Consider the following 12,330-nt stretch of genomic DNA (forward strand, 5'->3'; position numbering starts at 1 on the left):
ACAAACCACTCTTTGTGTAAAAAGATTGCCCCTCATGTCCTTTTTAAAATCTTTCTCCTCTCACCTTAAACATATACCCTGAGTCTTGAAATCACCCACCCTAGGAAAAAGACACCTGTCATCTGTACCTCTCATGATTTTATAAACCTCTATAAGATCACCCCTCAATCTTCTATGCTCCAGTGAAAAAGTCCCAGGCTATTCAGCCTCTCCTTATAGCTCAAATCGTCCATTCCTGGCAACATCTTGGTAAATCTCTTCTGAACATCCTCCAGCTTAATAACATCCTTCCTCGAACAGGAAGACCTGAACTGTGCACAGTACTCCAGAAGAGATCTCACCAACATCCTGTACAACCTCAACATGATGCCCCTGCTCCTATACTCTAAGGTTTGAGCAATGAAGGCAAGCGTGCTAAACACGTTCTTAACCCACCCTGTCAATATGTGACGCAAACTTCAAAGTATTATGTACCTGAACCCCTAGGCTCTACAACACTGCCCAAAGCCCTACTTTTAATTATATAAGTTTTTTGGGTTTCTTTTGTTTCATCAAAATGCAATACCTTGCATTTATCCAAAATTAAACTTCAATTGATCAACATTTCTTTGTAATCTTAGATAACCTCCATCTCTTCCCTGCCTGCCCCCTTTCAGCCCTTTGGAGATTCATGCTGATCAGGGTCAACTAAGCAGGTAGATAGGATAGTGAAGAAAGCGTTTGGTATGCTTTCCTTTATTGGTCAGTGTATTGAGTACAGGAGTTGGGAGGTCATGTTGCAGCTGTACAGGACATTGGTTAGGCCACTGTTGGAATATCGTGTGCAATTCTGGTCTCCTTCCTATCGGAAAGATGTTGTGAAACTTGAAAGGGTTCAGAAAAGATTTACAAGGATGTTGCCAGGGTTGGAGGATCTGAGCTACAGGGAGAGGCTGAACAGGCTGGGGCTGTTTTCCCTGGAGTGTCGGAAGCTGAGGAGTGATCTTATAGAGGTTCATAAAATTATGAGGGGCATAGATAGGATAAATAGACAAAGTCTTTTCCCTGGGGTGGGGCTGTCCAGAACTAGAGGTCATAGGTTTAGGGTGCGAAGGGAAAGATATAAAAGAGACCTAAGGGGCAATTTTTTCACGCAGAGGGTGGTATGTGTATGGAATGAGCTGCCAGAGGAATTGGTGGAGGCTGGTACAATTGCAACATTTAAAAGGCATTTGGATGGGTATATGAATAGGAAGGGTTTAGAGGGTATATGGGCTGGGTGTTGGCAGGTGGAACTAGATTGGGTTGGCAAATCTGGTCGGCATGGACGGGTTGGACTGAAGGGTCTGTTTCCGTGCTGTACATCTCTATGACTCTATGACCACTGACCAGAAGATTCTCAGTATGTCTGGCCTGTCCAAACACAAGCACCCCCTAGGGGTCACAAACTAAACCTCCAGGGCCAGCGGTCTCCACAGGTCAGCAGACTCTCTCCAGCCCTGCTATGTAACGAAGGAATGACTGAGATACAGAAGGAAGGAGAGGAGGAAGGAAAACATTTACTGACCACACTTTGGTGACAGGGTTTACTGTGTACTGGCATTTACTTTTGTAAATGTCACTGCTTTCACCTTTTGCGTTCTGTCTGTCTGTGGAACTGTAAATATCATTGTTTGAATATGAAACATCACTTCATGTACCATGGATGGAGGTCTGTGGGGGAATCCTCTTGCAGCATCTGGAGGCAAGTGGAACTAGGCAGACACCTTTGGCCTCAGCCTATACTATTGCCAGTGTATTGCAGCTTCTGTGTCCAAAGGTGTTGCTGTGATATCTGGGACAGGGAAGTAAAACTCAAACAGGAGGCAGTTCTTTAAGCCGGTCAGGGAATGGGATCTGCAGGTCTGTCTGCAATGTTCTTTCCTTTTCAAAACCCTAACATCCTTTATGTGCTGCAGGAGGATTGGCCATGCTAACTTACCCAGTGACCAGAGGTGTGCAGGCTCGGTGAGTTAGCCATGGAAAATGCAGGGTAACAGGGATAGGATCAGTGAGTGGGATGCTTTTTGGAGGGTCAGTGCAGCCCTGATGCACCAAATGACCTTCATCTGCACCACAGGGTTTCTATGGCTCCATGAGGAAGGTGACAATGAGATTCCATATGTCAGTGTCTTCCACCTCAGCCTGACCGTGTCTGTGAGACCAAATATTGGAATGCACTCTTCACGGCCCATCCTGTAAAGCCTGTAAGCTTGGCACATCGCCAGCCAATCTGTCTGCACATGCCCAGCTTCCCCACCACCCCCTAGGGTTATGAAGCGACCAAGTATGGTCATAGACTGTAACCCCTCTTGAAGTCAGGGTGCTCTGAACCACAGATAAACAACCCTACTTACACAACCCCCTTCCCATCCATGCTTCACTGTATCTCCCCCACCCTGGGCAGCTCCATATTGACCTCTTTCATAATTGCCATCCCCCTATAACTCACCCTGCTCACCCCTCTGGGCCTGCAGACCCCAATCTCCAAGATTAACTTGCCAACTCTCCTTCCCATGGTAGCAGCTAGCCTTCTCCAATTCCCCCTCCTTTCCCCTTAGTTTTTAAAGGCAGAGAGGAAGGAATATGGTCCATCGCTTTGAAAGACCTAACCAGACAGTCCAGAAAAGAAGTGCCTCGACCCCTGACTATACATCACCACTGCCCACCAACTGGTTACTATGGAACTACAGGACCCACTTCCCGGACTGCAGAGGGACAGAGCCCTTGACCAAACCCCCTCACTGCAGCCAGTGCCCCGGACTGGTACAGGAGGCTGCCCTCGAGTCTGGATCCACTGACTGACTGACAGGTGCAATTGCTGAGGACTAAGCCCATGGGCCGTAGAGCCACAGCTATGTGCTGGCTGCACACATAATGAGCAAGCTGCTGGGATAGACGGCACACTACAAGATGGCCACCCCCTAGACCTGACCGGCAAGATAAGCTGTCTGGCCATGTGTGACTACACTAATGGGTGAGGCAGGGATGCTGGGAGGTGCTAACTGGGCAGCGAGTGAGCAGCCCTGAGATACAGCCCGGTCCAATCCCTGAGCCGGGTGTCTGTCCCTGTACATGAGGTATCCCTATGGCAGCTTTTCAGTGCTCATCATTGGTGTGCCCTGCAATGCCAATCCAGAGTTTCCGCTAATGGATTGGAGAGGCGACATGGTGGTCATTCCCTGATGCCAGTGCCAACGGAGAAGCGATGCATGCGTCCGGTGTCCAGGGATTGTTGCCTGAGTGGGGGAACAGGATTGAGGATGATTTAGTGGTTTGGATCAGAAATTGGCTAGCTGAAAGAAGACAGAGGGTGGTGGTTGATGGGAAATGTTCATCCTGGAGCTCAGTTATTAGTGGTGTACCGCAAGGATCTGTTTTGGGGACACCGCTGTTTGTTATTTTTATAAATGATCTGGTCAGGGCATAGAAGGATGGGTTTGGAAAGTTGCGGATGACACCAAGGTCGATAAGAGTTGTGGATAGTGATGAAGGATGTTGCAGGTTACAGAGGGACATAGACAAGTTGCAGATGTGGGCTGAGAGGTGGTAAATGGAGTTTAATGCAGAAAAATGTGAGGTGATTCACTTTGGAAGGAGTAACAGGAATGCAGAGTACTGGGCTAATGGCAAGATTCTTGGTAGTGTGGATGAGCAGATTCTTGGTGTTCCATGTACATAGATCCTGAAAGTTGCCACCCAGATCAATAGGGTTGTTAAGAAGGCATACGGTGTGTTCACATTTATTAGGAGATAGATTGAATTTTGGAACCATGAGGTCATGATGCAGCTGTACAAAACTCTGGTGCAGCTGCACTTGGAAATATTACGTACAGTTCTAGTCACTGCATTGTAGGAAGGATGTGAAAGCTTTGGAAAGGGTTCAGAAGAGATTTACTAGGATGTTGCCTGGTATGGAGGGAAGGTCTTACAAGGAAAGGCTGAGGAATTTGAGGCTGTTTTTGTTAGAGAGAAGTTTAAGAGGTAACATAATTTAGATATATAAGATAATCAGAGGGTTAGATAGGGTGGACAGTGAGAGCCTTTTTCCTCAGATGGTGATGGCTAGCATGAGGGGACATGGCTTTACATTGAGGGGTGATAGAAAAAGGACAGACGTCAGAGGTAGTTTCTTTACTCAGAATAGGGGTGTGGAACGACCTGCCTGCAACAGTAGTTGACTCGCCAACTTTAAGGACAGTTAAATGGTCATTGGATAGACATATGGATGACAATGGAATAGTGTAGGTTAGATGGGCTTCAGATTGGTATGACAGGTCGACACAACATCAAGGGCCGAAGGGCCTGTACTGCGCTGTAATATTCTATGTTCTCTGAAATTCTCTCCCAATGTTCATTCTGAAGTCTTATATCCACTCTCTCAAAGAGACATAAACAAATATATAAATTTCTGCTCAACAACAAGGTGTTCTGACTCCTCAATACGGCTATAAAAATTTCAATCATTTTTCAGCTGTGTGACTAAATCTCATGAACAAAGCACACAGCAGAAGCAAAAGGGAAAAATGCAAGGATTTGAAATTCTGAATTAGCAACTCATCCGCCTCTCAATCATCCTGTCCCAACTGCAGTTGAAACCTCTGGGCACATGTCAGTCTTTGCAAACATACCCATCAGAACCCATCCTCAGCTTAAAGGATAAATATGAAGCTTTTTAACTTGGTCCTCCAAGGACTGGGTCTGTTCTGTCATTCTTTGAGTTCTTCACCAATGTTGACCATTCTGAACTTTTGAACAGAGGGAGTGACAAACCCAGACCTAAATAATTCTTCCTGCTAGTTTAAGAGAATATTATAGATGATCACAGTTCGCTTTCTCCTGGTCTCAGCCATTGCTTACCTGCAGTGAATAAGTAACTGTTAGGAGCGCTGTCCACAGACTCATAAGCCCCAGTCCTCCACAGAAGAGTGTTTTTCTCCCAGCTCGTTCAACCAAGAATGCCTGAGGAATACAATACACAAAAGAAGACATTCAGTAACAATGATATCCTTTGACTGGTCTCAAGAGGAACTTAGGATGATTCAACAATGGGCATTCAATATATGGGTCAGACCGATTTCTCCTCATTCCCACAAGTCTCTAATGTGGGACTTTTGTTGTAAACTTAAGTGGACCCACTTACTGGGCATCTTAGGGATATCTGTCACTGAGCTTCAGGCCGCATTAGTCCTTTAAAACTGACAGTTCTTCTTGTTATAAGAACCAGGAGCAGGAGTAGGCCGTCTGGCCTCTCGAGCCTGCCCTGCCATTCACTAAGATCACGGCTGGGCTTTTCATGGGCTCAGCTCCACTTACCCGCCCGGTCACCATAACCCTTCGTTCATTTACTGTTCAAAAATCTAAAAACATTCAACGAGGTAGCCTCAACGGCTTTACTGTGAATTCAACCAATCGACAACTCTTTGGGAAAAGAAGTTTCTCTTCAACTCAGTCCTAAATCTGCTGCCCCTTATCTTGAGGCTATGCCCCCTAGTTCCAGTTTCACCCACCACTGGAAACAACCTCCCTGCTTGTAGCTTATCTATTCCCCTCATAGTTATATATATTTGTATAAGATCCCCCCCCGCCCCATTATTCTACATTCCAATGAGTATAGTCCCAGTCTACTCAATCTCTCCTTGTAAGCCAACTCTCTCAATTCCGGAAACAACCTAGTGAACCTCTTCACACCCCCTCCAGTGCCAGTACATCCTTTCTCAACTAAGGAGACTACCTGGCTTATTTGCCAGAGAATGCTGGTCCATAGGAGCTCGTCTGAACTCCGTGGCGCTGAGCAACCAGCAGCTCTTTATATACAATGAGCATTATCCATGACCTGTTGAGCCACTGAGAGGACTGAGTCTTCAATAGCCCTAGTCATTGTGAAAGGATAGGTCACTAAGAAGAGGCCACTGTGGAGAAAGTCAGTTCCAGAAAACTAATGAAGACCTCAACTATCTGTATTCTTCCCAACACCAATAACTCCGTTAAACATTGTACCTACACAGATCAGTAGTGTAAACATTTCAATCAGTCCTGTTCCAATGGACACATAAGGTATTCTCTCATCAGGAATTCCTGCTGCCTGGAAAAGCTCAAAAGCATACGAATAGATCTGGAAAACAAAATAAAGTATTAAAATAAAACGTTGAGAGTAGAAGTTTTGGTTTTCAACCCTACTATAAATTCTGTGTTTTTCTATGCCATATGAAAACTGAGAACTGAATTACATCTATATCTACTCTTCAAATTTCCCCTTGCTTTCCAACTCCTTGTCACCTGAAGATTTCTCTCAGTCTTGTTTCTCATGTACAAATATTAACTGGTCTTCATGAAGAGTCTTGAGTATGCTGCATTTCCTTGTTCAGCTTCCTTTTGCCCTGCTCACTGATGATATTTCTCTGACCACACTTAACATTCTCCCAGAGAAGGGGAATAATGCCTAGGTCATAATGAGATCAGTAGATGGACATGTGGGGTAATTTTTAAAAAAAGACAAAATCAGGGAGCTGCACCATCGGGGTGGGTTGGGGGTGGGGCGTTAGTTAGGCTGTGAGAGCACCGAGAAAATAGGGAAGGCATTGGAATAGTGCAGCATCTGTTGCCAGTGGGGGGGGGGGGGGAGGGTAAGGTAGCAAAGTGAGTGATGGAAAACCTTCAGGAGGAAAGGAGAAGAGGAAAGCATTTGACTCAGCAGATAGTCTCCAGAGACTTTCGGGACTTGGAGTGATAGGTGACTGAGAGGAGGAGCTGGAGAAAGTTAGTAAATAGTATCACAGTGCCCCGAACTCCCCACCCCAGTAAAATGAGGGAAACTGAACGAAGAACAAAGACAAATTTAACTTTGAAACTGTTGACATAAATCTGGGTGAGAGATTGTTTGCTGTTAGTGCAGAGTCTTACCAGTAGGTGCTGCTGTGAACTTATTTCCTCAAATCTCTCTCCCAGTTCCATTGCCATCTTGCATAAACAAAGAAATACATAGCTGCCAGTCATGTACAATGCCACCGGCAATCTATTTGTATTAAATAATTACATCATGTAACCTTTTAAAAGATCACTGGCTTCTTTTCCTCTCAAAATTGTTTTCTTAAACCGTTCTCCATGTGTTCCTCATCCACCTCCAACAATAAGTATGAAGGAGCTCAGGGATTTCTTTGTTACTAAGATTGACGCCATCACGTCAGCTGTCTCACTAAGAGGCAAATGTCTTTTAAAGCCCCTCCTGCCCTAGGCTTTTGTTTGCTTTCTGTAACTTCTCGATTATCTCCCCATATCACCTCTCCGTGCTCATCCATGAAATCCTCCTCCAGCTCCCTCAATTCCCAATAACATCTTGAGCATGCACCTTCCCTTCTCAGTCTCCATGTTAGTCCTTCCTTCCAATCTGCCATCATTGACCCTCTTGATTGTGCCAGAGAGCTCCATCTCTAATCTCCTATTCCTCCCTGGATATTTTGCTGCCTCCCAAATCCATGGTTTTCTTGCCTAGAATCTCTCCAATTGGCCAGGATCCTGCCCTATTACAGAACTGAATGGCTCACATCAAAGGTATAAATGATATCCTGTTAGACCGTGACAAAGGTAAACTTTCCCTCCTCAGCCTTTCTGACTGACTTTCAGCCTCTAAATAGATTAAGCACACCATCCTTCTCCAATGTGCCTCTGCAATTGTCCAACTGCATGGTTCCACTCTTGTCTATTGAGTTGCAGCCAGAGAATCACTTGCTCGTCCATTCCTAAATTATTACTCATGTTTTTGCAAGGTTTGTGAAGGTTTGTAGCTCAGGTTGAGGTTTAGGATGTAGGTTTGCTCGCTGAGCTGTAGGTTTGATATCCAGACGTTTCATTACCTGGCTAGGTAACATCATCAGTGGGGACCTCCAGGTGAAGCGAAGCTGTTGTCTCCTGCTTTCTATTTATATCTTGTTCCTGGGGTTTGTGGTGATGTCATTTCCTGTTCATTTTCTGAGGGGTTGATAGATGGCATTTAGATCTGTGTTTGTTTATGGCGTTGTGGTTGGAGTGCCAGGCCTCTAGGAATTCTCTGGCATGTCTGCTTCGCCTGTCCTAGGATAGATGTGTTGTCCCAGTCGAAATGGTGGGGGTTTTTTTCATCCGTGTGTGGGGCTACGAGGGAGAGAGGGTCGTGTCTTTTTGTGGCTAGCTGGTGTTCGTGTATCCTGGTGGCTAACTTTCTTCCTGTTTGTCCTACGTAGTGTTTGTGGAAGTCCTTGCATGGAATTTTGTAGATGACATCACCACAAACCCCCGGAACCCCATCCAGGAGAAAGATATAAATAGAAAGCAGGAGACAACAGCTTCGCTTCACCTGGAGGTCCCCACTGATGATGTTACCTAGCCAGGTAATGAAACATCTAGATATCAAACCTACAGCTCAGCGAGCAAACCTACACCCTATTACTCACATTGTTCTCTCAAGGATCCAACCTCAGCTCTCCCTTTCACATCTACTCGCTGTCCCTCGGCCAACCAGGCAGTATCAGTTTTCACATGTCGGCTGATGACAACCAGGTGTCAGTTTCTTTACTCAGAGAGTAGTAAGGGTGTGGAATGCACTGCCTACAACAGTAGTAGACTCGCCAACATTAAGGGCATTTAAATGGTCATTGGATAGACATATGGATGAAAATGGAATAGTGTAGGTTAGATGGGCTTCAGATTGGTTTCACAGGTTGGTGCAACATCGAGGGCCAAAGGGCCTGTACTGCACTGTAATGTTCTATGTTCTATGTTCTATGTTCTAACCAACTCTACCTCACCAACTCAATTGTCTCAAGGTTTTCTATCTCTGCTCCTTGAGACCTGAGTTAGGCCTGCCAATGCCCAATAAAGTACCCAATTGGCTCCCAATTTGGCAGGCATTCCTGAGAGGAGGCAATACAGAGCTCTTGTCAGCTCTCCATCCAGCTATCTCCATTAAGTACCACTCACTGTCTACGCCTCCAATCCCAAGCAACCAACTCCATCCCTTTTTCTGACAACATTCTGAGGCTGATCCAAAATACTCACAACCTTGATGTCATGGTTGACCCCAAGGTAAACTACTGATCCCCATGACTAAATCCAGCCATTTCCAATTCCAACACATAGCCTGTGGGATGGGACCATTCACCGCCGCCGATTAGCCACTGCCCTTTCACCACCAAGGACGCTTCGCCACCGCCCATTGGCCGCTGAGGACAATTCGCCACCGCAAGTGTTTATAACTCATTTTTATGTATAAACCAATAAAATGATATTTATTTCACCTTTTTTTAATAAATATGTACTATGTTGTTGTATAAATAAAGGGGACTGAAGTATGAAAGAACAGGCGGGAGGGAAACCAATCAGTACATATATATACTTCCGGTGTTGAATAGTCTCCAGAGGTCAAAAGGCCCCAGTGGAGAAACGCTGGTGGTGAACCGGCAGTGGCTAATCGGTGGCGGCAAATGTGCTGTGGCGAATCGTCACCAACCCCATTGCCTGATATCTCATCTGTCTCAGTTTAACAACTGTTGAAATCCTCATCCAGGTTTTTTGTTACCTCACAGCTCAACTATTCCATTGCATTCCTGGCTGGTCACCCACAGACTACCTTCTTTAAACTAGAGATCATCCAAACTTTGCTGTCTCTGGGCTTATACGTGTGCTCATTGACCTACATTTGTTTCTGGAATGTGTGTGTTTAATCATTTTCATCCTTTTTTTTCAAATTTGGTCATAGCCTTGCCCTTTCCTAACTCATTGCTCATAACCTGAACTCATCAAATTCTGGCCTTTTGGGTATACCAAAATTATTCCTCCATTTGGTCAACATGCCTTCAGCTTCCTCAACCCTCAGCTCTGGAACTCTCTCCTTAAATCTTTCCACCTCCCCACCTCACTTCTCTTCTTTCAGGCACTCCTTATGACCTGCCTCTTTGACCAGGTAAGCCCCAATATCACCCGATATGACTTGGTGTCAAATTATGTTTCAATATATGCCTTGAAGTGATTTGATGCTTTACTGTGTTAAAGGTACTATATAATTGCAAGTTGTTGTTGTAATCTGATGCTGAATTTCCACACATCTACCTTTTCAGAATAACATTCTTTCAAAACGTACCTTGATCTAGATGTTAAGCCAGTTGACCCATTTGTCATATGACTCAATTCTCAACTGAATCATAAAGAGTGAATTTGAAAATACGAATTCAAATAACACTACAATTCATCAGCTGTCTTATATTAGCTGCGTCATATTATGCCTGTCACTGATATCAGTGACTGTAAACCTCCCACACAGTTCAGCAGTGAGGTATGGAAAGCCCTTGCAGTGGTGAGGGCGAATCTTTATCAGGGAGGCCGCCTGAATGACTCATCGACCTCAGGATGGTGAGTGGGTTGGTGCCAGTAATTGCAGCATTTATTACGCCTGACTCCAAAGTACAATGCAAGGTAAAAACAATGACTGCAGATGCTGAAAATCAAATACTGGATTAGTGGTGCTGGAAGAGCACAGCAGTTCAGGCAGCATCCAACGAGCAGCGAAATCAACGTTTCGGGCAAAAGCCCTTCATCAGAAGGGCTTTTGCCCGAAACGTTGATTTCGCTGCTCATTGGATGCTGCCTGAACTGCTGTGCTCTTCCAGCACCACTAATCCAGTATCCAAAGTACAATGCAGTCAAGTTATACCATGTTTAAAGGTAGGTTATTCAAGTTATAAGCAGGGGAACCACACTTTGTGAGGTTACTCTGTGTAAGTTTAACATATCTATATCAAATTCCTCTCTCCTTCCTAAATGGGGTATTAAATCATTTACAAAATTGGTCGACGAAACATACAGAAGGGTCTGACGTGTCTGATCAACATTCAAACAACTTGGTTTGGATAGGTTGGGACTTTTTTCACTAGAGCATGGGAGGATATGGGGTGACCATACAGAGGTTTATAAAATCATGAGGGGCATAGATAAGGTGAATGGCAGGTGTCTTTTCCTTAGGGTGGGGGAGTTCAAGACTCGGGAGCCTATTTTTAAGGTGAGAGGAGAAAGATTTTAAAAAGACCATGAGAGGCAATTCTTTTACATAGAGAGTGGTTTCGTGAGTGGAATGAACTTCCTGAGGAAGTGATGGATGCGAGTACAGTTACATTGTTTAAAAGACATTTATTAAGTACATGAACAGGAAAGGTTCTGAGGGATATGGCCAAGCAGTTGGGATTAGTTTAGCTTGGGATTACATTCGGCATGGACAGATTGGATCAAAGGGTCTGTTTCCGTGCTGCATGATTCTATGACCATGCACACTAACTCAGGATGATCAAAGGTATAAAGCCTCAAACATATTAAAATACAGCTCAGCGAAAGCCCATTCGGCCCAACCAGTGTTAGTGCTCCATGCAAGCCCCTTCATTATTTTCTCATCTGAAGCCACCCTCATAACCCACTCTTGCCTTCTCTCTCATATGTTTGTCCAGCTTTCCTGATAATGCATCTATCCTATTTGCTTCAACCCTTGCATCTGCTAATGAGTTCTCCATATCTCCCAAGGTACATGTGACAATAAATCATTCATTCATTATCAGCACTCTCCTCTGAATTCCCGATTGGATTTCTTTGTGCCTGACTTATTGACAACCTCTAGCTATGCTTGTTCCCAGAGGCAGAACCATTCCTTCTGTATCCACTCTGTCAACCTTCCGGAATTCTGAAGTCTTCTATTGGGTCACCTCTCAAATTTCCTTTTGCAAGACAAAGGGGCCCAACCTGTTGATGATCTCCTGAGAAGAATATAGATTAACGTGAGGAATGAACTTATCTTTATCTAGTGCCTTTTGCAACCTCAGAACTTTCAAAGGCAGTTTGCGGGCAATGAATAAGGTCACCCAATCAACCTGCTCAGAGATGTGGATGCAACTTGAACTCACGCCACCTGGCTCATAGATGGGATGTGGAGGAGCTGGTGTTGGACTGGGGTGGGCAAAGTTAAAAATCACACAACACCAATAGGTTTAATTGGAAACACTAGCTTTTGGAGCACCGCTCCTTCCTCAGGTAGCTGTGGAGTACGACTGTAAAGACACAGAATTTATTGCAAAAGATTACACTTCCTTAAAGGTGTCAATCTGTTTGTATCCTAATCTTGACTCAAGTCATTATGTGAACTGAGACGTCACTTTTTAATAAACCTTAACTTATCTTGAAAATGTGACTTAAAAGAAATTATTGGATTTACATATTAATGAACTGAAACCTATAACCCATTCCAAAAGATGAAAAAGTTAACAATAATCCAGATTTGTTAAATGTATCATTTTACTT

At 44.5% G+C, this 12,330-nt stretch overlaps 1 protein-coding gene across 1 annotated transcript in view; it reads right to left on the reverse strand.

Moving 5' to 3' along the window:
* The window catches only part of LOC140487861 (solute carrier family 2, facilitated glucose transporter member 11-like), a 93,095-nt gene that overhangs the window by 12,865 nt on the left and 67,900 nt on the right, over positions 1-12,330 (reverse strand). Inside the window, exons 8-9 of the mRNA XM_072587219.1 lie at positions 6,023-6,133; positions 4,879-4,980 (exon numbers count right to left, since the gene is read on the reverse strand). Coding sequence (XP_072443320.1) covers positions 4,879-4,980; positions 6,023-6,133 — 213 coding nt within the window. The remainder of the gene's footprint in view (positions 1-4,878; positions 4,981-6,022; positions 6,134-12,330) is intronic.

The sequence above is a fragment of the Chiloscyllium punctatum genome, chromosome 17 (assembly GCF_047496795.1).
Source record: "Chiloscyllium punctatum isolate Juve2018m chromosome 17, sChiPun1.3, whole genome shotgun sequence".
Taxonomy (NCBI): Eukaryota; Metazoa; Chordata; class Chondrichthyes; order Orectolobiformes; family Hemiscylliidae; genus Chiloscyllium; species Chiloscyllium punctatum.